The 27,699-nt window shown below is 44.4% G+C and overlaps 2 protein-coding genes across 6 annotated transcripts in view; one reads left to right on the top strand and one right to left on the bottom strand.

The window, feature by feature from the left end:
• LOC308053598 (uncharacterized protein) overlaps window positions 1-16,638 on the bottom strand; it is a gene marked incomplete at its 5' end in the record, with an annotated part of 167,067 nt that extends 150,429 nt beyond the window's left edge. For 2 of the 3 annotated variants that reach the window (XM_080365040.1, XM_080365041.1), the window contains one exon: window positions 15,586-15,717. In XM_080365040.1, coding sequence (XP_080221166.1) covers window positions 15,586-15,717 — 132 coding nt within the window. Of the gene's footprint in view, window positions 1-15,585; window positions 15,718-16,504 lie in introns of those variants that run through there. The other variant, XM_080365043.1, reaches the window with a different exon arrangement.
• On the top strand, window positions 16,574-24,563 carry CEBPG (CCAAT enhancer binding protein gamma; the record flags this gene model as incomplete). Of its 3 annotated transcripts, none has more annotated exons than XM_080365029.1 (3): window positions 16,574-17,461; window positions 21,076-21,142; window positions 22,424-22,535. In XM_080365029.1, 3 exons carry the CDS (start codon window positions 16,574-16,576, stop codon window positions 22,438-22,440), a joined length of 972 nt encoding a protein of 323 aa, XP_080221155.1. In that variant the 3' UTR covers window positions 22,441-22,535. The 3 variants fall into 3 exon arrangements, with proteins under 3 accessions (XP_080221155.1, XP_080221156.1, XP_080221157.1); XM_080365031.1 differs by having other exon boundaries at window positions 17,343-17,461; window positions 22,424-24,563; XM_080365030.1 differs by lacking the exon at window positions 21,076-21,142 and having other exon boundaries at window positions 17,312-17,461; window positions 22,424-24,563.
• Between the last annotated feature and the right edge of the window lie 3,136 nt (window positions 24,564-27,699).

The raw sequence follows: 27,699 nt of genomic DNA, 5'->3' as shown, positions 1-27,699 counted from the left end.
GTGTTCGCCTGCGGGACCCAAGGCGCTGCTGCCTCGGCGGCGCTTACCTGCCGGCAGCGCCCTGTCGCCGAGCGGGCTCGGAGCGGGCTCGGGGGGTGGGCTGCGCCGCGCCCCACCGCAGCCCGGCTTCACCGGCGGGGCCCGCCCGGTCACAGCGGGGCCCGCGGCGCCGGCCCCGGGCGGCGCTAGGACCCGGCCGCGGATGGCGCCCGGCGGGCAGGGGCGGGGAGCTCGGGGGGGCAGCGGCGGCTCCCCGGCTCCGCTGGGCTCGGCGCGGTCGGTCGGGGCCTCCCTGCCAGCTTCCGCGGCGAGCGGCGGCCCCTCAGGCCCGGGGGGCTGCCCTCCGCGTCGGGACAGCCCGGGCCGGGCCACCTGCGGGCCAGCGGCCCCGCGGCGGTCACCGCTTGCCGGGAGGGTGGGGTAACCGCGCGGTCTGCCCCGCACCACTCAAGCAGGTAGATGTAATTACGGATTTCCCAAAACGCACACGCAGCAAGCTCGGCCCGTGTCGAGCGCGGACCGACTCCCGGCGTTTACCCGAGATAAACCCGGGTGAGCCGGGTCCCGCTCCCCGCCGGAGCCGGGAAGCCCGGGCGTGTGCCGCGCCCCTGGAGACGCCGGTCGCCTTCCCGGCCCCGTGTCCTGGCGGCCTGGGGAAGGCGGTGGGTGCTCCCGCCCCGGGGCCGGGGCAGAGGAGCCGCATGTCTGCCCCCCCCGGGGCAGCCGGCCCCGTCCTGCCGCAGCCCCCGCCGCCGCGGGAGCCCCGGTCTCAGCTGCGGCTCCGCAGGGGCGAGGACGCGGTTTCCTCCTGCCGCCACCCCCGGCAGGCTGCAGGGCAGATGTGCCTGTCCTCCCCTGCACACCTCCCGGGTGCACCTCGGGAAGCCCCGCGGGCATTCAGCTCTGCTGGTCCAGAAGGTCCCTTGGGCACAGAGGAAGGACAACTCAAGGCCGCTGGAGCAGGTGCGGGCTTACAACTGCTATGAGGAGAGTTGCAGAGAAAATTATTCAATCCTAGTGATGACTGGAGAAAAAAAAAAAAAAAGACAAAAAAAACCCCAAACCCCCACCAAAACGCAAACGCAACCTGCTACAATTCTTAGTTCTGGATGTTCCAGTAAAACACAAGCTTGTGACAGTAAAATCCTTGCTCAGAAAGGGTCTGACAGATTCCTTGCAATTAAAAGTAACTGACAAAGTCAAACAGGAAACAAAATTACCACGTACCAGGAACCCATGTTTTTGTACCACATACTGCACATCTGAACCTCTGTTCCGCCACCAAAAAGCAAGGCCAACAGAGTCAGTTGGCTTTTGCCCTCTAGTATCCCCTCAGGAGAACAGATTCTGTGATTACAGCACAGAAACACACTAATTTACAGGCTAATTTACAGGCTACAGAATACACTTTTCACTATCAACAGAAAAAAAAATCATTCCTAAATTCTTTTTATATACAGTCAGTATTTTCTGAAAGTATGTGTTGCCTTCACAGTAGCAGCAGTGCCTCACTGGGGTGCTTCAGCGGCCCGTGGGGAGCTGTAGCACTGTCTAAACAACCAAAACACTAGTAAGAAGAACTCTGAACAAAGTCACGATACAGAGGAAAAGCCTCAAGTCTGTGACAGGAGCAAGTTTTGGATGCTTCAGAGTGGAGAGTAAAATGTCCCCAGCTCCACCCAACTGCCCAAATTCTGCTTGTTCAAGTGAACCAACTCCCAGAAAAAGGACAAACCCAGAGACGGACTTTTTGCCTGCTGGGAGAAATATCATCTGGAATAGTAGCTGGTAAGCAGTTTATACTTGGAGCTTCTGAAAGGCTTTATCCGACTCTGAAGTCAGCAGAAACAGGAATAGGCCATGGACATTTAAAATAAAAGGTCAGTGCTGCATGAAACAGCAGAAGCGTATAACTTTGTCATTTAATAACAATACCTACGCCTCTGTACTCTTAAAATGCTCTCACATTTTATAATCATTCTGACATTAAGGCCTAACCACATATTAAAAGAAATTCAAAGTAAATCAGAAAGTTTAGGATCAGATTCCATTCCTAATTACTGTAATTAACGAACAAGTCCCCACAATTTAAGGACTGGTTTGCTCAGTATTTTTTTTTTTTTACATAGACCACTTTTATCTAAGTTAAGAACTTTTAAATAATCTCTTTTTACACAAAAACAGAAATTCCTGTTCAAATTGTTTTAATATTGTATAAAATGAGGTCCCCAGACTAGGACAAATACAACAATTCTTTGTCTTTTTATTGTCCTGCCTTCTTTGAAGGCAAATAAAATGTTCAGAACCTGATCTTCCCTTAGACGAGCCCAAGTGTGTATTTGCACCTTGACAACAACTGTGACTGATACCAAATATTTCAAATTTTATGTCAACAGAACACTTTTGTTCCTATTGCTTCGGTTACATGTGTCAGGGAGTTAATTTAACTACAAGAGGAAGGATGTGTGTTGCATACTATGGATCCCTGAAGCAGCGCTGTCAACTCTTGAGGGTGCTATTCTTCCATCTCAAAGCAGATCTCGCTGTCTGGGAGCTAGGGGAGGACGGGGGGGGGGGGGGGGGAAGCACTCCACAATTCAAAACAGCACCAAAAGTCATTTATACGAAGTCAGCTGCACTGGTTGCTGCTAGTAGGGAAGGAAACCGAATAGAAAAACAGAATCGTGGAGGAACGTGAGCATCTATCTGCTTTAAATAAGTGATTTTTGTGACTATGAAGAGCTTTTAATTGCACCAGAACACTGAAGTCTGTTCATTGTACCTGAACTTGGCTCCTGTGCTGTTTTCAGGCCTTTGACTCCCATGGGCTGCAAAACAGGTTACCTGGCTACAGGATCCAGGCTGGCTTTATAGGCTGCGTGGGCAGTACGGTGCTCTGCTCCCTGATCCAGCAGCTCAGAATTATGTACAGAACATGGCATGTGGCAGCCCTGTTAAGAATCAGAGTGCTATTACACGTTTATTTTACTACCTCGTTAAACTAGAACATTTCATTGCTACTGACAAAGCTCCAGAGTGTCCTGTTGGCATGTAAAACTTCTTGGGGTGAATGCCAGCACGTCCCAGCTGCTCCTCTCTCCCACCTGCAGAAGGGGTGGGGGGAAAGGAGACAGATTTGGCTAGGGCAGGGATGGGCACTCTGGAGCAGAAAGGACATGTCCTGGGAGTGACAAGGGGACATTACCCTCAGGCTGGGTGTAGTGCTGTGCCCCGAGTGCACCTGGGGAGTAGGCAGGGATGGAGCAGCAGTAGTTTCCTATGCAAATAAAGATCTGGCAATCTAATGTTTTAATTGTTGTGGTGTGACAAAACGAAATCTTGTCCCCTCTCCTGTGTTTTCTGCCCCAGGGAGGGGAAACATAATACTGCACATAAAGGCTGCCACACACGATAATTTTCAGAGGAAAACGCTTCACATGTCAAAGCCCTGCAGACCAGCATACCAGTATGCAGGGTGGTATGACAAGAAGGACCTTGCCTTCAGCTGGGAAAGGCAACTGGTGACCGATTACCATTTTTGAATTGCAGTTTGGTCCAATGACAGATGATTTACTTAACATTACAGCCTCCCTCCTTTGGAGAAACACTTGTTTACAGCTCCAAGGTGAACTAACCCAAATCCATGCTATCTTCCTCTTCCCTTTTCACATTATTCTCCTTGTCTTCAGGATCTCTCTGACCATGTCCTCAACCCTTGCTGTCCTTGTGCTCTGCTGACTTCTGGCCCCTCTGCTTTGCAATTACCAAGCTAGCTGACAGGGAGCAACTTTTCACTTCCATTTGCCTGATTACTGCTCACTTCCATTCAAATGGTGCTCATAACCCAAACTGTTTCCAGCTTGTCACCTGTAATCATGTGCAATCAGTCTGTGAAGTTCTAAGTGGTTTATCTGTTTACAATTTTTGCATAGTTAATGAGCCATTACATACATAGTTCCTCTCTTACAGTTAGGACCATATTTCACTGACCATATTCATGGTGCCCAGAATATTCCAAATGCTTTTCAGATATAGGATTAAGTTCTGTTCCAAAGAACAGACAGTTGAAATATCACCAAAAAAAGAAAGAAAGAAAAAAAAAGCACATGATAGTATTGCTCCTCACCTCTCACCATACTGTTTTCTTTTGCAGCATTAGGCCATCACTTTTGCCTTAAGACTTCCCTGGATGATGTTTACAGTTCTCCTACAGTATACATAAATTACTCCTTTGCTCAATATTTGGCCTATCCACAAATCATCCATTCTCTCTCTATTCTTTTAGCTTAGACTAAACAATTATCTTCCTTTTTCACACTTGAATTTACTTTCCAGTCTTCTGTCTACCTTACAAACTTCAGTGGTTTCTCTCATCATGAGCAGTCCATAATTGTTAATTCATTCACGTTTACATCTCCATGGGAGGTGGAGCAGTGTTATTACTCTCTATTTCACAGCTAGAAAACTGGGAGGTGGAATGACTTGTCAAGGCCACACAAGAAATAAGTAGCAAAGCTAAGAATTTGATCGCTGCTATGTCCTGAGCTAATATCACAACCAACGAGCAAGCAAAAGTTTGACTACTGCTTCCCTACAAATGAAAAACTTTATATTTTTCATACACTTCCTTGCTTTTTTAATTCTTTTAAATGGAAAAGTTAAATTAGTTTTTATCTTAATATATATTTATTTCTGAATACGTCGTTCTTTTCTTTTTTGGTTTTTTTTTTTTTTTTTTTTTTTTTTTTGCCATTGTATCCTTAAAGGAGCATATACAAAATACAGCTTTTAGGGGCAGAGAGTTCTCAAAATACTCTCTGAAGACTGTAACTCTTAGAATATGGATAGCTACTTTTCATGGCAACATCCAAGATGGGGATCCAAAACCAGAGATCTAACCTCCTTGTAAATCCAGAAAACTGGAACACAACTTGTACCTGTGTTTGCACAGAGGTGACACCAACTTTGGCCATTTAATTTAGATGCTCTCAGAGTGCCTGCTTGAGCTATGCAGGGAACTTAGGCTCACAAATCTCAGTGTCCTCAACTGCACCTAAAACTAGATACCAAAATAACAGCATCTCGATAGTCTTGTCATGCATGAAGTCAGCTGGACTGCACACCTGGGTTAGCATCACTATTTAACAAAGCCATGCCAGTTAGAGCAATAGCATCTCCTCACTTGTATGATTAATTCACTCTGATACCCAAAGCATATTATGATTATCAGCTCTTCCTAAAAATCTAATTTGCAATACTAACTGAAGTAGCAGCTAAGGCTGAATACATATATTGGTAATTGTTCCGGAACACACCTATGTGAACACCGCAATGCAACACTGAATCACACAGGAAGAAAATACCCTTGTTTTTCTATTACACATACATGTGTTCTGACTTTGCATTAATCCGTTGAAAATATCCATGTAGTCATCCTGTAACATTGTTCTTCCAATGCAAAAGGTAGTTTACTGGGCTAAGCATAACTTTGGCAATGTTTAAGGAGACCATGTATAGTAATCCCAAATCATCTGGTTTTCAGAAGGTATATTAACAAAGATGGGCTAATACATTTTGAGAAGGCGACTTAAGCAATGAGAGACCTTACTACTGACTTAAATGTTACTTTTTGCTGACCTCTTTGAGACTTTCAAAAAGGAGATGGTACAGCATGGCTCAGGCTTCATCACACTTTCTAGATAGTTCTTGTATGCACTGTGGACATTATTCTGGGAGTAATTGCAAAAACAAACAAAAAAAATTATATTATGGAAATACCAAAATATATTAGGCACCTTCCAGAAGTATAGAAGGACATCTCTTTGCTACACAAAGAATTTACAATCAGAACAAGATAGGAAAAGTAAGAACGATGGGACTGGAAAGGAAGAGGAAGGCCAGCTTATAAAAATTAAGTCCCATTTCTTAATTATGTATTTTAGCATGTGGCACATCCTGTCACAAAATTTAGTCCCTGATATGGACTAAGTTCTATGTTCTCATCCTCTCTTAACCAACTTTACTCCCCTTTACAGGAGACTGTTACAAGGATCAAAATTAATCTACAGAGTAAAAACATGGTAAAATGTTACATCCTGTAGTATAGTATGGATATGAAAAGTGCATGCTGTTGTTCCACAGATAACACATTGCTGAATCCATGGCAGACTGGTGGGATGAGAACTGCATGAGGCCTCTCAGAGAGCTCAAGGATCTGGTGGGCTTTTTACACGCCTCCTAACACTGAAATTATTGTGTGATTCACAGGTCAGACAACAGGATAGTCTCACTATCTAGTAGCTCATAGTTTTTGATTCCCAGCCTGCAAATATTTGATGCTCAAAGTATCTAGGGAATTAAGGACTAAGACCTGGAAATATGAAGGCAATACACCTTTGGTGCAACCCTTCTTTTATTAATGTCATAAAGCATTTGGCTTCTGTGGCAGAAAGGTCTGGGGTCACACTCAACTCTTATTTTAAAATGTCAGGTTTGATAAGTATTGACTCTATATTATAGAAAGCACTTTTACTGCTTAGTGTGGATGCAGGGAGAAGGAAGAGAGTCACAAGGAAGCTCTGCAAAGTTCTTACAGTCACTTGGTGACATCACCAATGAATCCAAACCATGATCAAAGCAACCACCAGCACCACGGAACAACAGATGCACAAAGGAAGCAAGTCAGAGGCAATCTTAGCTCGGAAATGATTGCAGTTTTGTTATCAGTTTCAAGCTAATAAGACTGATACTTCTGGCATCAGAATTTCCCTGACACTCCTAAGAATAACCACTGCACAAAGATGCGACTTTAGAGGCAACTTACACTTGGGAGCTGGCATACATACAGTGCTGAAGTCCCCATCTGCAGCGTGATCACCCTGCCACAGTGATTGCACCTCAAGACTGACCATGTGGCAGGCTGATGGGGCACCAGGTCTCCTGCAGCCACTGGCAGGTGACATGATATGGCCCTTCATTCCCTGCAGGGATTCCAAAAGTCACTTGAAAACATCAGGGAAAGGACCCAGCACTCCTGCCTGCTGAGGTAACACCTATTCTGCCTTCTAAGCCTTCATAGAAAGAGAATTTGCACACAGTAACATTCAGCATCCCAGTCCTGCTCATAAAAGTAAGGAGACATTATTCATCGCTGCCTGAGTTCCACAAGACCTTCATATTTACATTTTTCTGTTCAAACTGGAATCTTACACTTTAGGTAAAACAAGTCATACGTGCAATAAGAGTTAATCACAAACCAGGTGAGTCTAACGATCAGTAGGTTTTTCCTGAAGGGATCACAGTCCCATAAAAATCCAGAAACTGTTAGGAGGTTATAAGGACATTTCAAAGTTTTGGAGGAAAACAGGACTGGCTACCTCAAATTATGATGCGTGGAACAAACGTTCCTTCTGCTTCGTTTTTAAAGGCAGCTGACAGATGAGCTACAGAGTGCTTTAAATAAACATCAGAATTCATATGAAAAAAATCAGAAGACCTCTTTTGATGGCAGTCATAATCTTTTTTATTCATTTAATGGAAGCATAAAAATTATATTTTGCTTGCAGTAACATTTCAGAAAGTGAAAAGCCAGTTAAAGTGCTAGGCTGTTTGCAAGATGTTTTGGTATCTACATCCTCATAAAGCAATGCTGAAAAGGTACTGCCCTTCAGCTAGGAGGTAGCAACAACATCATGTGACTTACATGGCCATATAGTTAATACCAGAGCAAAGTATAATCAAAGCTAATCATTCAGCAAGAGCCGGGACTGGGAGGTTTCTAATTCCAAACAAAAAGTCCTTGCAAACTACATGTCTTCCTAAGTGAAAAATCAACCAGCTATTAATTGGGTTCCCATACTGCAAAAATGTCTATTTTTTTCCTTCTACTCCTGTAATTAAAGATAGGAAATGGGAGTAAGTTTTTGGAGTTTAAATTGCTCACTTTGAATAATTCTTACAGGCCTAAACAATTAAACTAGATGCTAATATTATGCAAATTGCATATAATAATTAATACAAGCATAAAGCCTACGTTCCTTAACAAACCCCAACATTCTATTAATGGGAAATATGAGCAGTACAAACTGCTCACATTTATGACATAAATGTAGTAAACATAAAGTGAAATTGAATATGGCAAAGTAAAATTTAATTTTAGAAAAATAACTCCTATATATTCTTTAAAGGCAGGGAAAATCTCCAGAGTTTTAATTATATGAGTTGCATGGTTCTAAAAAGAATTCATGCAACATGTTTTAGTGTTGGGTGCTACAGTACTGGACTTTTTTTTACTAAAATATATGATTTGAGAAGGAAAATGAAGATTTAAAACCCCACATGCCACAGAACCCATAGCATGGGGAGGATGAATTTGCCTGCAATCTGACACTTAGCTGTCAAAAGAGAAGGACAGAAAAGTGTAACTCGGCACAGAACCCTGTTGCTCCCTGTCAGAGAAACAATTGCTGACAGTTACCACAGCCGACACAGCTGGTATTTAGGTTGGACAAGACAGTACAGCTGATAGTGGGTCAGTATTTTCCATTTAAAAAGGGGCTATTCCACACCAGCATGTTCTGGGGCCTTTGAGAAAGGCTTAGTAGATGGAATTTATATAACTACGTGCAGGGTTTATGGATCATTTAGATTTAACTTAAGTCATTAAGGTATCATTCGCATCTATGGTAGGGTCTAGACCACATGAGAATTACTTTTCTCCTTTATTAATAAACTGGAATAAACATCACTTACCCAGCTCAGGATGTCATTGACAAAAGTCTGAGGCTCCCATTTCCTTCTCTTTTATGGAAGTGCCAGACACTGTGGGCCTCCTAACTATAGCTGCCCCTTGCACATAGCTGTGCAGGCTCAGCTGCTGATTGCTTTGGACATGCAAAAATTGGTGCCTGTATTTTATGGAAGATATTAAGACCTTAAATATGTATGTCCCTATTATGAGAAAAGGCTAAATGTTTAAACTGCGGGAAATCCTGCAGGTAGAGCTCAGATCTCCTGACACATCAGCTACAAACTGAGTCTTCAGGAAGCCAGACTTTGCCCCGGTGCCCTTTGCTGATTTGTTTCAGTGGGCTGACAGCTATTCAGTCAAATTTCCCTTGCAGCACTGCAATACTTCTAAGTCCTTAGATCTACATATTTTAGTCAGGGCTAAAAAAATTCATCTGGTCGTAGAGTATCAGAACCTGTGGCATTTATCAAATTGTAAGCCTACTCAAAACCTTTCCAGAAACCTATTTTAAAACACTCAGAAAGAAAGAAAAAGCAGCATGCTCTTCAGTTTTCCCATAGCTCAGCTACCAATGCTGCTATAGCATGAAGTATCCCAGAGGTGTCTGTGAACTCTCACTACACCTACAGTCACAGGTAGCGTAGCTTCACGTGATGAAAGCCAAAGACATATAGACCGTTTCAGAATATGCTGCAGTATTGTCTCCTGATGCCATACACTAGGGTTGAATAAATGTCCCCACATTAAGACAGTGTTCACACAAATGAAATACTTTGTTATAAACTTTTTTATACTTAAGGCACTGGCATCTGTGCTTGAGGTTTTCCAGTTATTTATAGCACCAGAAAAATGTAACATCCCACGTTAGCCTGTTAGCAGAAAGGTAGTCTGTCATAGCTGGAGTTCTCTGGGACTGGCTGCCTACGTGCATATTCCTGCTAGGAGTACATACACCTGTGGGCACTCATCCCGTCCTCATTCTGTTCATAGGAAGGAAAAGACCAGCACATGCATTACACCCCTCAGTTTTATCCCACCTGCTGAGTCCCTTAATGTCAAAGGACTTTACACAACAGGAAAAAGAGGATGTGAGGTGAAAGTACACATAAACAATGTACCTCAAAGAATTTCATTTGCTGGTAAGCAAAGTCCTCTTCCCCAACTGACAAACCACATTTCCACCAGGACTGTAGGTGACTTCAAAGCAATGGCTGTACTCCCTGGAGGAGGGCCTCAAAAACCTGGACAAATGATTGTGACTTTTACCACATTCGCTGTGTGCTTTGAAGGTTTCTACAATTGTGTACACCTTGGTAAAGTCCTCTTTGGAATGTGCGTGTTCAGCAAATATTGGGTATGCAGAGAAAACAGTCTCCAGAGAAGCCACTGTGTTTTAGTAGAGTAAGTCTCTGCCAAGTGGCTGCTGGTATTACGCTGTGGCCAGTGCACACACAGCACTGGGAGTCTACAAGACCAAGTTCAGTATATGTTGAAGTGTTCTGTGTTCCCATCAACTTTTCCTTTGCATGTTACTCTTTTTTGTCCCATATTTTCACAGGCTGTTCCCTTCTAAGTCACCAACATCAACTTTGTTGTAATATTGCTGATCCTGAATTCTCTCCTCGAGTAAAATTCCCAATAATTTCAGTTGGTGTCTTAATTGCATAAGAACTTCTGACCAAATAAATCATGCCTGATGCAGAAAAACCCCACGTGATGGCTAAAGATCTCAGAACAAGGAGTTTCCTCTGTACAAAGATTTGCCGAGTTGGTTTTTAAGGCCAGTGAGGTGCAGAAACATGCCCTCAAAGGACATGCTGGCAATGAAGGGAGCATAAAGCTTCTCCTAATTGTCCAGGGGAAATGTGATCTAGTTACTGCTGTGAGGAGAGAAAACCAGATGAGTCCTTCTCCAGTGACACTGCTGGCCCTGGGACATGGCTTTTTCTACAAATGTGGCTGCAGTGTTTATATTCAATAGAAACCTAGCACTAGGTTGTGTCTAGTAAGTTCACTATGACAGAGATACTCAGGTGCCTGTAAGTGTAAGCGTAATTGCTTTGTTCTTCTGGAAGCCTGTAATATATTAGAAGGTATGCAGAGCCAAAGCAGAGAGCTGTGTCCCACTGTTAATTTGGAATTTGCTTCCATTTCAGGAGGCAGAAAAAGAAAAAACAGTTAACTCACTAAATGCAGAGAATAAGCTTTCTTGAAGGAGGATGGCACTGTTGAGGTAAGTACTTCTTTTCTGTTGTGGACAAGAGAGAGACTCTACTTGCCTGACCAAAGTATCATGGTCACTGATTATCTAGCACAAAATTCTCCTAGATGTTAGTAGCAGGAGATCAATGACAGACAGGCTGTGATTGCCAAAACACTTTCTCAAACTGTCCTCCCACGCATCTTGTACGACCCAGGCATAACTAACTCATTTTCTATTCACTTCTATGAACAGAGGTGAGGCAGAGTAAACAATCAGATGGACTATCCCCTGACAGGTGACAAGCGCTCAGTTTCTTTTTTCTTTTCAAGTGGCTGTTCATTGAGCTTTTTATGGTACTTCAGAGGTCACATAGGTTGCAGGGAATGAAGCTGTTGATAAGAAAGACGTTTGTGTCCTCATTCTGCCAGCACCATGAGACTGAAGAAGGAACAGAGCTATGCCTCTCCAATTTAATTGCTTTTCTGGAAGGATATTTATTTTAGTTCTGTTCTGAAGAGCCATTTTGAAGTCTGGATAAAATTCATGCCTAAAACTATTTATTCTTCTTGATATCATGTGAGTAAGGTAAAGTTCTGCACTAGAGTATAGCCCATGACAAATAATGCCCTAGTAATTATGGGTGGGGATTTTCATGCAGTGACTGATGATGCCTTGGAAAAGAGCCATGGCACTGTGCATTCAGAAGCTAAGCTATCTAAATCCTTGCAGACCTCATTTATGCTTTTGGGAATATAGGACAGGTGTGGCAGTTACTAAACCTGGATACTTGAGAATTCACCTCTTATTCCCAGGTGTGGGCCATTAATTCTCGCTCAGACTTGTTCAGTTCTAACAAGTCTCTTTTGAACCAGATTTCATATGTGCACATATACACACACAATACATAGCATTTTCCTTTCAATCCATTTATCTACTTTGTTTTTACTCATCTTCAGCTATGCAGCCTCACCTTACCTAACATTTTAGATACACATGGCAGCAAACCTCAGTATTGATCAGTGGCAGCGTACAAATCCCTGTCAGACTCTGTAGATACCAGAAGACCTGCAGTTTGCATTGTTTAGTGCAATTATTGAAGAAGTTCAGGTAAAACTCAAGCCAAGCCCAAGTTAAACTCACAACAATGGCTATACCAATTTTAATTGCATCACTAGACGTCAGAGCAATGCTCAGCACAAACATAGGTTGATAAAACCAGTAAAATCCTGTAAAAACTGTAAAGGAACGTGGCACTCCTTTTTGTTAGATGCTCTTCCAGAAATCTGAACACTTTGGGGTAATGTGACACACCTAGAGCCTCCTCCCAGACCAGGCATTCTTCAGGGACACACTTGCTATTTTCAAATACCTCAGGAAGGCTTCTGATTCCATATTATGATATTTCTATAGAAGGTCATAGATAGTAACCTTTGCTCACTTTGAAGGGACTTGTGGCTACTGAGCACTAATGTATATCTGGTCATCTTTATTTACTTAAAATCCATTGGTCATCTTCTAAGCAGTCCTCTGGAATACCATGAAGAGAGGATGATATATGTTAAATTTTGAAAAAGCACACATTTTTGTGACAGTGTTTTTAGGTGCAGAGAATCATCACAAGACGGCAAAGGATTACTCAGGGTAATGAGATGGCCTTCTACCTGCAGATCCCTCAAGAGGTACTACAAAAATGTTGTGGTATGTTTCTCAGATCAAAGTACCATCTTGTGAAATAAAACACTGGTACTGGAGAACCTGAGCTGGTTTGGCTTGAAGCACAAATTCCTGACAGCATGAGGGATAAGCATAGGCTGGGTAAGAGTTTCACTAAAAAGCAGTTTTTTAATTGACAAGTATTTTGTAGTTATGAAAGAGAAGCCCCTAATACGTGACTGTCAAAGAACCCAGCCTACTAACGAGGATAACATACAAAAACGTGACACTTGCAAAAATGGGCATGCCTTCGCCTACACAGCTAGCTAATTCTAGAAGTGCTAGCTTGACGTTTCTGATTAAAAAGTTTAACTTCCCAATAATGGCATGGAGCAAAAAAATGGCAATTAAGGAATTAAGTCTCAGGGCAAAACTAATGCAGCCTCTACCTAGATGAAACCAGTCCATCAGGAACGAAGTACCAATCCCTCACTTAAAACTGTACAGGAAATGGGAACAGCCTTAGCCGGAGAGAATTGTTCTATGCAACACCTATAGAAGTGACAGCTTGTATTTCTAGTAAAAGTGATCATCGATACATTAGTTTTCTCAGATACTGTAAGATTTCTGTGTCAGCCTGATTCATTTTGCTATCACCCAATAGCTTGCTGAAGATGGGGGGAGGGAACAGTTGTCTGCTTTTCCTTTGTCCTCCTCCATTTGAGAAACATCCCCTTTATTCTGCCCATGTAATTGAGTTAATCTTTTTTCAGAAGCCAGTATGAGTAACTCTAGATATCTGAATAACTTTAATATTTTGGTAACTGCAAATAAGGGAAGTAGTACTGGAAGGTGCAGAACTAGAAATGGGAAATACTTAGTTGTGAGACTTATTAGCTGCACAGAGAGAAAGAACAAAGGCATTGGATTTTTCCTGTAAATGAACTCCAGGCAGTGTTACAATAAAATGGATGTTAGCTATTAGAGCAGAATGGCTCCTTTCTTTACTTAGCATTTTCTAGAACAAAAGCGCTGTAACTTTCCAAGCGTATAGTGAGTCAGTGCTAGAATTAGAAGTACGATCCTGAAATAGCAGTCACCGCTAAGCAATGTTTCCCCTCCTTTCTCTTCACCTATTCAAAAAGGCTACCTCTGACAAATCACCTATTAATAGACAAATTTCTATCATCTGAATTACTAAATCAGATTGAAAAAAACACTCAGAAATTCTGTGTTTAACATACATCATCTTTTTCAAACAGATGGAGGTATCCATAATGCTTTTCCTTTCTGAATTTTATTTTTTTCCAAATACAGCCAGATTCCTGATAAATGAAACCCAGCAATCCTTCTGCTTTCTGGAGCTTTTGTAACCTCAGCTCTGCAAAACTTTGATTTCTAACAGTAGGATTTTGGTCTTGGTGCAGGTCAGTCCTGAATGCAAAAAGTAATTCTTGTAATACCAAAATGTAAGGGTTATTAAGGGAAAGGAGGTTTGCAATAATAAGATTAGGGGAAATCTCTATTACAGACTTTGTATTTCTGGGATATTCCTGAATGAATGTGATTTGCTTGGTGATCATAAGGAATGTAATCATGTTCAGACAGTCTTTCTATCCAGTTTTGAACAAATCTGGGTTGAGAGAATAGTGGTAGCAGTCACCAAGAAAAGGTTTTAATTTTGTCATAATTCAGTGCATTTGCCTTCAAACACAATAACACACTATACATCACAGCCTGGAATGGTGTGGTTTTACCTAAGGGGCCTATTTATTTCTAGTTGTAAAATATATATACAAATACATTAATTTTTCTCTCTTCTGAATCACTGGAAAGGAAATGACTGACTGCTCATCTAGAAGAATTCAAAGGCTCATTTCATTCAAAGGATGTCAGTCAGACCAAAGGTAAAAACTACACAGTAGCATCATGTGAGAAAAGTAAATTAACAGAAATGTGCAAGTCTGAAGTAAAAAAATCCAGTGAAGGTTTACCCATGAGGGAAATAAAGGCAAAGAACTGAATGCTTACAGGAAAATATTTTTTTTTTAAATGTAGGTTGTAGTCCAGGGTGTTTGTATAGGTTTTATTTTAGGACAAAGAAATAATTGCCCATGAAGACAGGGGTAACACACATAAACAGTGGAATCAGACAACAGAACTGATTCAGTGACAAAATAATTTTCACACTGTAAGTGGAAGGCTGTGGAGAACCTCTTAAATGTTTTTATGTAAGTGTTAAGGGAACACTTCTGCCTCCAATTCCCACAGTTTCTATTCCCTCGATAGCCTTTCTGCCTCTAACTGAGATTTGCTATATATTACCTGAAGATGCTGAATATCTGTGTAATTTTTTTTCCCAGGGACTAAAGCCTTTAAAGAACTATGAGACTGGATTATGCACATGAAAATAAGATACTATTACAATATTATGTATAGTTGTATAGGTAGACTGCTGCTATAGGAACACATCCAGAATCAGAATGAAAAGGACTCCACCCCAGCAGGGACCAGCCTGGTTGTGGCACCCGACTCCAGAGCTACTGTACAGCTTGTAACTTGTAAATAAGCAGGTAGACTATGTATTTCAATGCCACATCTCAAGAGCACTTGGCCATATATTTCTGTGATTACTTTTTACATCACTTCTATCATATTCTATTTTTACTATAACACTGTGGGGAAAAAACCCCAATATCCTCCAAACACTGAAGTACGCTGTGTGATGGTTTTCCTGTAATAGGGTACAATGCCAACCAGGTGCTGGAGCGCCTTACATGCATGGAATTATGTGTGAGCTTTAATGTTTAAATAATCAGACTCTATGAGAATAAGTTGGTCTACATTTTATTTTCTTCAGCTTTCTTTGATGAGGATTAACGAATGAATAGTCATAAAGTGCTCTAAAACCCTAGGAAAGCACTCTAAGAGCACACATTTACTTAACTATTGTGAGCAAAGGATAATGTTTAGTGCTTACCTGGAATTTCGCTCTAGCTGTAGATGGATGAGTCATTGTCACAGAAAATGTAACAGTTTCAACTAAGAGGCAGAAAAACATTAGAGATGTTAAAGCAAATACTTGATGACTGACAAGGAAAAGTGTCTTCATGGTAATGAGCTGAGTAAAACTGTTTGCCCAGACTAATCCTCAGAATTCTTCTGCAAATGTGGTTTATTTTCCACAGGGCTTTACAAAAACAACACCCCCCCACCCACCCAACAGCCATAAAAATAGCAAATACAAATAATTCTATCTACGTTACTGAGCTCTGCAACTCTGCTTACAAACTTTTTTTAACCAAAAAAATTAATGTTTACAAGTATTTTTTTTCACTTCTTTTGCAGACACAAAACATTTCCCAAGCAGGTCTACATGCTAAACTGGAGTGGCATACAGATTGGTTCTTTTCCCACATTGCTTTTTTCACTGCCTGCACACCTAAACTTGTTCAAAACTTGCTAACGCTGCCAACCAATGATTTTCACAACTGCCCAGTGCAAATACACACACCTTTGTACTGAAGCGTGTATTTCCCATTTGAAGGGATATAAAGGCATCCTGTGCACATACAACTTCAACTGCATGCACATCCATTTCTACACTGTGCTTGTTTAGGCAGAACTAATGTGATGTGAACCAAACTGCCTGGAAAATGCTAAGGACCAAAAATTTTCTTTTCTACAAGGGAAGTATTTTATAACAACAAACATATACCTGTGAATCGATGCATAATCTTCCTATGGCATTTAACTCTATGATCTACATATGCCCTTATTTGCCAGTATTTTTTTGATTTTTTTTTTTAGTACATTTGCAAAGGAAAATTAACTAATAATCTATGGAATTTGCCATGATTTCTGTTTTCAAGAGAACAGTTAAAATCTTTATTTGTCACCTTCGGTATTGCTTCCACCTGTATCTCACAGCATCCTACAGAGGCAAACCACACAGCAGCTAGACAGAGATGGAAATACACCACCAGGTGTTAATTAACAGCCCAGGAACAATTAGGAGATGCCAATCAGCACAGAAACGAAACATGACCTACTCCGCTGCCCGCGGGGCCCGGCCGGTTCCGTGCCAGCCGCCCCCGGGAAAGCTCCCAGGCGGGCCCGGGGCTGCTCCTCTCTCACGGGGGCCGGGAGCGAGCTCCCCCCGCTGCCTGAGGGGGCTTACCGGGGGAACAGGGGCTCGGCCGCCTCCGGGGGAAGGCCTTGGGCCCACCTGGAGGTGCCGCGGGGCTCCCCGGCCCGCAGGGGGCAGAGGGCCCACTCGGCTCCCCTCAGGCCGCAGGGGACACGGCCGCCCCGCTGCCCTTCCCGCCAAACCGCGCGGCGGGAAAGGCGGCCCCTCACACCTGCGCAGCCCCCGCCCCGCTGCACAGGGGAAGATGGCGCCGCCGGCTGGGCCCGGGCGCGGCCAGCCGTGCAACGGCGTTTCCCTCCGCCCCGGCCGCAGCAGCGCGACGGTGGCGCTGAGCCTGGGAGAAGCCGTGACGGGCCTCGGGCCGCCGGGCTCCCGAGGGGGCGGGCGGGGCCGGCGCCGCCCCGCGCGGGCAGGGCACAGCCCCACGGGACACGCACCCGCCCCGCGGCGGAGGGGAGCGACAGCCCCCCGCACGGCCTCGCCCAGTAAGAGTGCCGGCGGCCCGATTGGCCGCGACGGCTGCCAATCCGGGCGGCCATTGCATCACCCCGGCGGCCGGCGGGGCGGCGATTGGCGAGGGGGCGGGCGGAGCGGCTGGTGTCGCAATCGCCGCTCGCCCGCACGCCACACTTTAAAGAAAGAGGCTCGGGCCCGGCCCGGCCCCTCCCGCCGCCGCCACCACTACCGCCCGCGCGCGCCGCCACAGGTAAGCGCGGCCGGGCGGGGGGCGGCGGCGGGGGGGGGGCCGCGGGGCCGCGCCGGGCCGGGCCGGCCCTCGCCCGCCTCCCTCCCGCCGTGTCGCAGCGGGTGCCGAGGCGGGCGCCGCGCATGGGAGCGCATGATGCAATCGGCGGGCGGCCCTGGCTCCCCTCCCCTTCCCTCCCCCGGTGAAGTCACGGCTTGGCAGCGCCGGGCACCCCCGCGCCCCGCTCGGGCGGGGGAGGAGGAGCAGCGCGGCAGCCGACGGGCGGCCCCCGGGTCGCGGTCCACGGGGAGGGCGGCGGCGGCGATGCCGCGGGCCCGTTGGGGAGGGGCGGGCCGGGCCCGGGCCCCGCGGTGGCTCCGGGCCCCGCCGGGCCTCCCCTCCCCGCCGCCGGGACAGCGGGGCCGGTCGGGCGTTACGGCCCGTCCTCCGGCGCCGCGGCCGTTGACGATCGCACCCGGCGCCGGGCAGGGCCGGCCAGCGGGACGGGACCTCGGCGGTGCCGCTCACCGCGGCCGGGAGCGCGGCAGGCCGCGCTGCAGCCCCCGCGCTCGCTTCCCGCTGCCCGGTGGGGTCTGAACCCTTTGGCAGTTCGCTCTGGTTCCCAGGCAGTTCTGACAGCTCCCGAGCAGCTCCCAAAACAGCGCTGTCCCGGACAGCCCGACGTGGGCTGGAGCTCCGGCATCGGCTTCGGGTGGGAGTTAGCGGTCACCATACCCCAGTCGGTGCCCCCCTCAGTCAGTGGTGCCGGGCGGGTTATAATGCCTCTTAAGAAAGTATAAACGTTCATAATTAGAAAAACCTTTAGGCTCTAAGGAATTAGTTCATCTTTAGACTAAATAGCCACCTTCGTTATAATTAAAAATACGGAGTCAAATCGGTACCTCTGTGCCACCTGGCATCTGGGATTGTTTGCAGTTCTGTCATCAACACTGCCAGCCTGCAATTAAAATACAGACTTCAGATGTTCCAAGCACATTTATTTAAGGATGCTGGAGTGCATTTTTCTTGTAAGGCGTACAGGGAAAAAATGGAGATTCTGAGAAAAATACAGGAGAGTGATGTTGTCAGCTGTGGCAACAGCTGGTAAGTTTGAGCTACCTAGCCTCAAAAAAGTTGGTACGTGAGAATTGTCATTGACTTACTCACTGGCCTGTGAGAGTGTGCAGGAAGCCATGCAGGAGTGGGCCTTCCCCATGTTCAGCAAAGGGATGCCTGGAGGCTTATGCTGTCTTTCTTTGTACAAGGTCATCTGGATTTAGAGCCAGATCCTACTTGGGGTATTCCTACTGAAATTAAAAGAGAAGTGAGGCCACCTACTGCTGTTCAGGTTGGGACTGATTTTGCATTAGACAAGACAGCTGAGTGAATTTGTGCAATTAAGTAATTCTGAGTAATGATCAGAATCAACACAGTCACATCTCCAAAAAGGGAGCAGAGAGAAGCACTTTGTGTGTTTTTGCTGCTAAGTAAAAAAAAAAAAAAAATGCTGATTTTAACAAAATGCATCTTTTGTTTTTTGCCAAAACAAACATTTGGAAGTTTAATTTTTTTAAACTTTTTTTTTGTGTGAAAGCAAAGATAATGAAGGTCTCGATTTACTTGGGAGTCTCTGTGGTCCCTGAGGAGCAGTCAGATTGTAAGAAACATCTCTTTGCCTGAGAAGACACCTCTGAGTTACCAGTTATTATGCTGTAGTGGGTGGCCAGTTGGTGGCCCAAGGAGAGAACAAGGCAGTTCTAACTGGCCACTGGAAACACTACCATGTGCTGGGTGGAACCAGCCTAGGGCTGTCGCTGAGCTCAAGCTAATGAGCAGCTTTATGGGAACAAGATGCTTGGAAACTCAGCAGGCTTTCCAAGGAGCTGCCTCTTGCTGCACGGGCACTCTCATCCATTCACAGGAAACCAACCTGTTTGTGGAGAGGAGCAGAGCAGCTGCGTTTGTGTGGCATGGTGTCTGAGAAATGAAGTCTGAAACCCATCTGCCTTCCTACTCTCATAGCCTCTCCCAATTACCGTGTCCTTTACCTCACCCTTCTTGAGAGCCCCTTCTGCACGTCTCTCACCTGCTACCTTTAAATCTTGCAGTATTCCCTGAAGGATGCCTCACAGCACCTGTCACTATCCAGGATATCCTCCCCTCTTGTTGTTCTGTTGAAGAACTGACAATTGGAAATAGGGATCCAGCCTCCAAATAAATGGGGGAAAAATTATTTTCAAGCCTCAGCTGTTAATACTCCTGGGTTATCTGTGATGCGGTACAGTTAGTGCTACTTGCTTTGCATAAATATTAGTTGGAGCAGGACAGGAATCCAGGTGTCATCTCTCCCACGTAAGAGTTCTGACCATCAGGCCAGATAAGAGCACATCTCACTCAAGAGATGGTTATTTGACGTAAAACTGATCAGTTGCAGTGGGAGGGAATTGAGGGAGATCTGTTCTAGCAGGCTGGAATGCTTGCTTGAGAGGCGTGACACTGGCTTATCTTCTCTGCTTGTATCTGCGTACTGCCTAACTAAAATTTTCCATTAAAATTCAGTTTAATGGAACAAATAATTTTTCCTTTCAGGTACACGGGAATCTGAGAGATCTGAAGGGAACTGTTAAAGCAATGTTAAGTAGTTTTGATAGCACAGAGAGAAGCAGCACGTGGAACCTAGTGCTGTGAAGAAACTTGTTACACGTTGGGGGCAGGATGTGTAGTATCTCAGGAAGCACAAAAAGCAGGTCTAACAGACGTATATACTCTGAAGGCTGCAGAAATCTTGTATTTAAAAATAAATCTGAAACAAAGCCAGTATATGCTCCCAAGAGGAGCATACGGTTGCATCTTTACTAAAAATGTCTGTGCAATCACACAGGCATGGCTACAACTGGCCCTGCCAGTCTGGTATCTGTGCACAGTGACACCTTGTCAGCTGTATATTCAGTTTAACTGCTGAACCAACTTGCTTTTTCAGTCAGAATCTGAAACTTAAATGTGGTTTGCAAAGTTGCTTTAGGAGTTGAAATCGAGAAAGTACTAAATGCAAAGGTTAGGCATGTATATATATAGATTTTAGTTATACAAATGCCAGAAAGAGTCGATGGTTGGTCTCCCTCTACCCTGAAATACGCAAATGAAGATATTTCTTGATAGGAGAGGTGTGGGTGTACTCACACATCTTCTCCACTTGTTTTAAGTGAGAAGATTTCTTGGTGACAGAGAAAGTTGATTTTTAATAACGTTTAAGCCAAACTTACCAGGCTTTTCTGTGACTTTTACTGAACCGCACTCTGCAGCTGCATATTGTTCTGGCTTCCTCATGGAAGAAAATTTGCAATTGATCTAGACCGTAGAATTTTAACCTTTTTAATGATACCCTAGGAGAAGGTACAACAGCAACTCAGACTGCTAAGAAAAACAAGAACAGTAACAGCTGATGAACCCATGAGTTTAGAATGCCCAGTTACACGCAGCAGCTTGTTTACAAACATCTCACTACATCCATTCATCAGCTAGACACAGGAGTACAGTCATTCCTGTCTTGTGCTCTTGCTGATGGAAGCCGTAATCTGTGGGTTGGACGCTGCTGATGAGCATTGCCCACCGACTTCAACCGCTTGTTTTCCCAGCGGGTCCTCTTGAGGATGAGCAAGGAGGACATTAAAGACTGCCTGTGTGATACTGCATGTATGTGCGGTAAGAGCATAGGGCTGCACCGCTGCAGTGCAGTCAGATCTCGGGAGTAGGATTTACACCAGTTAGATGCTTTTCTTTAACAAGACAAGAAATCACCACTTGTTTGACTGATCGCTGAGTACTTTTCATTGGAGCCATAGGTAGGTGTTTCAGGAACTTAGAACAACCCTGCTGCCCTTCCCCTCTTCTCTCCCAGACATTTAGGAGGTCATCCTGTGAGATGGGAAGAGAAGGAATCTGCTGTTAGCCTTGCTAGGGCCATGTCCCTGCAACAGCTGTGGTAGAGTCCTTTGTGTGCTATGGGTAGGGTTAGGAACAGGCTGACCTCAGCAGTGGGAGAATGCCAGTCAGGTGAGAGGGTGTCCTGCTTGTCAGACCTGTTTTATCTGCTGCAGAGTGGACAATGACCAGTGCAGGAGCTACAGCAGGTGATGAATCAGCTGTGGCTGCTGTCTTCCTATGAATGGCAACAATCCTCTCTGCTGTGTAGTGATTTTCACATTGTCATCACCCTGCATTCCTGTCCCACCTGCTTGTTACAATACCATTACAGGCTTAGCTTGTCTTACCTTGCTTGTTGTTGAATGAGTTCCTTTAATGTCACTCAGTCACAGCCTTTGCAGCACACTACCTTTTTCCATAAATTAGTTTTCTCCACTCAGTACCAGTGAGACCTTAAAACAGTCCTCAATTTGGGCATCATCTTGAAAAGCAAGTGCTGCAAGATGATCTAAGGAAAGGTGGACAGTTGGAGCACCTTCACTCCAGAGGAAAAAAAAAAAAAAACAGACCAGGGGGGAATCTGTCTGTGCATACACCCAGAGAGATGGTCTGAAGAGGACAAGGATCAAGTACTCCTGTTGGTCAAGAGTCAGGCTGTTAATAGGTTTAAGCTGCAGAAGGAAAACTCCAGTCTGAAAATTAAGAAAATTATATAACTGGAGGAAAAGTTAGACGGTGGAACCTGTTGCCAAGACAGAGGTTGTGAAACTGGAGATATTAGAGGCTAGGCTAGACACCCATCCATCAGGGATGGCTTTGGAATAACTCAGTAAAGCCAGCGAACAATGCAGACAGCTTGACTAGATGACCCAGTAACAGTCCCTTCCAATCCAAATACGTTTGAGAGGCGTCTGAAATGTAGTTGGCAGCTTGTCTGCTTCCAGCACAGTTGTGATGTGTTGTTGCCAGATGTACCATCAGTACCTTATGCTGAAGCCAGTGATGTATAAGGTTGTAGCTGAAGCCAGCACCTTTAATGCCATGTTTTTTTCCTACTAGGTTCACCTTGCCCTTAATCCATGTGAAGACCTGTTGGAATCGCCTTCAAGAAACGTAACAGTTTTCAGTCTCCTAATAAATTCTTTTGTGTCCAAGAAGAGCCTGTCCAAATGAGCAAGACATCCCAACAGAACACTGCTACAGATGCGAACGGAGTAAGCGTGATTCACACCCAAGCACACACCAGTGGTTTGCAGCAGGTTCCCCAGCTGGTGCCCGTTAGTCCTGGTGGTGGAGGCAAAGCTGTGCCTCCAAGCAAACAGGGAAAGAAAAATTCCTTTGTGGATAGAAACAGTGATGAATATCGTCAGCGCAGAGAGCGAAACAACATGGCAGTGAAAAAGAGTCGGCTAAAAAGCAAGCAGAAAGCACAAGATACATTGCAAAGGGTCAACCAGCTCAAAGAAGAAAATGAACGTTTAGAAGCAAAAATTAAGCTCCTGACCAAGGAGTTGAGCGTACTGAAAGACTTGTTCCTTGAGCACGCGCACAATCTTGCAGACAATGTGCAACCTGTTGGCACTGAAACCACCACAACAGATCCAGAAAACAATGGACAGTAGACACTGTTGCAGCCTTACGAAATGAACTCTTGAGGTGCAGCTTGTCTGTGATGCCCATGCAGTAACCAAGCAAAAACTCTGTTCTAACTATCATTTCATGGAAATTTTCTTCTTTTTAGGTTTAACACTGAAGATTTGATACAATTAAACCAGAAACTGCTTAGGGTATTTGTTTAAAATATTTTTCTCCTCTAGAAGATTTATCTAATAAATGCAGATCTAAATTCATTGTCAACAAGGAACTTAGTATTAGGGAAATAGCATTTTCACAGAAATGTTCGCTTACCTTCTTACAGTTTGCATAACAGAAGGAATCCAGCAGGATGGTTCACTGTAGTATCAGAACCTTGTAATTGGATACAACGTTTTCAAAATACCTTTTACTGTATTTAAACCCTTTGTTTTCTTCATTACATACTACAAAACTGCAAAGGCTGTGGAGGGTGTTTGCTTTCCTCTTTGGTGGACTACTTTAAATATGTAGAGCAGGTCCTACAAAGTACCACTTAGGTCTTTCCTGTCCAGTTAGTTAATGGGGAAGGTTTAGTAATAGTGAGCTGGGATGCTTACTAGTGTTTTCTAGAAAAATAGCAATATACTATGATGATACATACAGGCAGTTGGCTTCCAAATGGAAAATCAGTCTGAAGCATCAGTTACAAGAGGTAAAGCAGTACACTGACAAAGCCTTGTAAGCCTGTGTTCACATTGCTCACATGGTGACTGGGGCCTTATGAGAACAAGATTTTGGTTTTCAGTAGATGTCAAAATGCTACCAAAAAACTCTGCTCTGCAAGATTGCATTCTTGCTGGGGTGCAGGTATCAGGGAGAACAAAATGTGCAGCTTGGCTAGGCAGTCAAAGGGGTAAGACAGCATCTGTTCAGCCAGAATGTATGGATCACTGGTCACTGACATTTGTTTTGATGGCTGTTCAGATTTGCCACGAAGATCTTACAGAAATTGACAGTCATTAAAAAAATAAATGGCCCTAGTTTGAATAACTGATTCAGTGGAATTTCTATAGCCACCATACAGTTGTGTGAAGGAGTATCTTCGGTCTTGTTTTATTTTCATAAAAGTTTTCTATAGCAACTTTTTTAATGCTAGTGCTAAGTCTTTGCCACGATCCATAATGCAGTGGTATGTACTATATTGAGGATTTAAACAATAAAAGTGAAGCAGGACCTTTGATGTAACCTTAATTTATTTTCATTTTTAAGTATTTCATTGATGGTATGGTTTTGTTACATTTAACTTGTGTGTCTGGCTAGTGGATTAGTACACTTGGTTTCCTTCCTACACTACCTTTTTCCATAGATTATTTTGTAGGATGCTTGTTTGCCTTGTATCTGTACTTAGGAAGAGAACCTGGATAGTATCTCTATGAAGATGCAGTTAGAAAATGAAACCTTGAAAAGTTCTTTTTGAATTTAAACTTTTAATACATGCGGAAAACTTCTATGGATTGTTTTGGATTATGGTAGTCTTTTTACAAAGATATGTTTTTTGGTTCTAGCTGCAGCTTAAGTAGGTAGGGTTGAAATATCAGAAGCTAATAAAAACCTTTTGCTTCTAGTGCTGGCCTCATTTTTCCTATCCCTTTTCTGTTTCCCTCGAATGTAGAGGTGCCCACTGCAAGCAGCTACTATGTTTGAGAAATCTACATCAGTCTCCATTTGTATCTTCCACTTAGGTTCCACTCAATGGAAAGAATCAGAAACTCATGAGAGTTTTGGCTGAATTCCTATTTAACAAGGAGGGAAAAAAAAAAAAAAGACATTTGAGACTGAAAGCATACTGCAATTAAAGTGGGGGGAACAAACCACCAAAAACTACAAGAAAAAAGGTGACGTGAAAAGATCTCCTTTGTTAACTGTGCAGCTAACTGGTGCAAAAGGCACCAGCTAGTTTCTTCCCTGGTGGTCTGCTCTGTGAATTGGGACTCTGTGGCCCTGTTGTCCTGCAGTTGGTTTGGCAGGATGATGTGGGGTCCTCCCCTGATAATCGGAACAGGGGGCTCCGAACCTCTGGCATTTGTTTCTGATTTTGATGAAAATGGTTTCTTAAATCTCTTTGAACGGAAGTAATACTCTTTCTGATGCTCTGGATGGTGACTTCTCGTTACTCCTGCCAACTCCGATTCCACTTGTTTAAAACAAACCCACTGAATTATGAAAAGTCACTTGTTTGTACAATGACAATTCTGGCGTAGCAGTCTCCACACTTGCTTTGTTTGCCTAGGGAAGCGTGTAGGCTGTGTGCAGCACATCACTTTAACATGTGAAGCCATGAACCCAGCGTCATAAAAAAAAAAAAATAATCTACCCTCAGTGAGAGTCTGGTTGCAAGAAAGGTGTTAGTCTATTATTCTAAGCCCCCTTCTGCCAAAATAGCTATGTCAGACCTCTGAGGAGCAAAGGCAGAGGTGAGGCTTCCCTTCTCTTTGCCCCAGGATGGAGCAGCCCAGGCTGTGTGACAGCAAAATGCCCCCAACTTGCCCTCCACTGCAAGGCACGGGGCACCCATACCTAGTGACTCAGACAATTCTCTCTTCTTCCTGAAGAAAGGCTGGAATAAACCCACATCGATGCAGGAAAATTTCAGCATAGGCCTACAGAAGTTAAAGTTTTCCTTTTGACACGTTTTTCTTAAAAACTTTAGTTTGTGACAGCATGCAGTGCCTGCCACTATAAGAAGGAGCATTACAGCACTGTATGTTTCACCAGGGAACCCTGCTTCCATCTTCTCACTGTACCACTGAGAGAACGGGTCTGCTCAAGCCTCCATGAGCACTAGGAGGCTCTACCACTTTAGCTACACACTGTAGCAGCGAAACTGGGGTGGCAGATAAATCCAGAGTGCTTCCAACGCCCGGCAGCTGAAGCAATATAATACATCAGTTCAGAAGTGCTCGCACCTTTCTAAATACACAAACTTGCTCAATGTAACATAGTCTTTCTGTTATTTTGGTGCCACTCTAAGACTGCACCTAGGGGAAAGGGCATTTGGGAAAACATTATAGCTAAAGACCCTAACGTAGTCAAAAAGAAAGTTTGCTGTCACCTGTATTTCCCCCCTACTAACACACTTTAAGTGTTAAATTAAATATCACTTTCAAACATAACTTTGCCTTTGTTTAAAGGCTTACTTCCCTGCCTCCCCCCATGCTAATTTAGAAAAAAGTTCTACATCACTTTTTGCTTAAGTGGATAAAAATTATAATTACAGAACAGACTTCTGGAAGGAAGAATGAAATTTATATTCACCACCTGATCACGGAGGAAAATGGGAGATGGGGCACCATCCCCGACTGAAATGGATCCACGTCTCAGGTAAGCAGAACAACAGAGTAGCCGGTTACGTGAGCGAGTGCTTTCCCCCCAGAACCCGTGGTAGGGTTCGTTTGCTGGTACATGTCGAAGCAGAACCAGTTCTGCCTCCTGCAGCACACACCAGATTGCTCGACCTGTTCTGCAGCAGCAGAGCCCAGTATTTGCCAAGATTAATCACGGGCAGGGAAAGGCCTATTAACTAGACTGGGGTTATGGCTCAGATGAAACAATTCCAAAACTTTTTTTTTTTTTTTTTTATCTGTGAAGTGTTACTTTAAAATAGTAACTGGTATTGAACCGAAGCAGCAGCAGGTCTCAAGGCAGTGAACGATCCCATGGGTGCGTGCAGAGCATGCCACAGGGAAGCATTTGCCCGCAGAGGGAACAAGGCTGAGGCCACGAGCACTGTCTTGCACTGAAAAAACTCCCTGAATTTTAGGGGGAGACAAGTCCAGAGCAGCACCAATATCGTTTCTGTATGCTTCTGTTTGCAAAGCCACCAAAGCAAGGCCTGAGGTCCTCTGCACGAGTACTGCATTTCAGAGGCACCACCACGCAAGGAGGCATTACTGCAGCTGCACCAACAAGGTGCTGATCTCACGCCCGCCCCTCCTCACCCCTTCCCCTTCACAAAACCTCCTGCACTTACCTCTTACAAGCCAATGCTGAGCCACCTTTAAAAAAAAAAAAAAGTAAATAGATTCATTTGTTAATAAAGTGACGTTAAACATAAGGACTGAAGTCCCCTAGATTATTTCGCAATGTGTTTCTTTTGTCTCCAACATGCAGCTTCCTATTTAGCAATGGGTCACCAAGCTGTTAGGAATAAAGGGCAGGCTCTTGTCACAGACATCAACGCAATTAGCAAAAAGAGCTCTCTGTAGAGCAACAGGTTTGACCATTTTTTAGGACATTTATTTCAGACCTAAATCCAGTCCCAGGTTGGGGGCACAAAGACAGCCACACAGTAGTTGTTGACGCCACCCGTGCCCACGCTGTGTGGCATGCCCCACGTAAGACAGGCGCTTGCAGGCACCCAGAAGCTCACAGTTGGTCCCACTGCCTGTGTGCCAGCTCCAGGATGTGAGCAACAGAAATGAGGTGCTGAGAGGATCAAGTCAGCCGATCCCTTCACAGTGGGAAAATCCTCATCTACTAAGCGGTAAGACCCAGCAAGGCCCTGACATTCTGTGTGACTTCAGTTCCCCTGACACGGCAGAGGGATGGTCTGAAGTGGCTTTGCAGTCAAACTGTGCAATGGAGCCTGAAGACCAAACAGGAGTTTTGATGTGTTCATGAAGTAAGCAAGATTGGTTTTATGTAGTTACAGCAACTAGTGCTATTTTATATTGCAAGGAATGTATTTTCCCGCAGGCCGA

This window comes from Falco punctatus (assembly GCF_963210335.1).
Source record: "Falco punctatus genome assembly, chromosome: 14".
Classification (NCBI taxonomy): domain Eukaryota; kingdom Metazoa; phylum Chordata; class Aves; order Falconiformes; family Falconidae; genus Falco; species Falco punctatus.
Note: the sequence above shows the minus strand (reverse complement) of the source record. Positions and strands in the feature narration are given on the sequence as shown.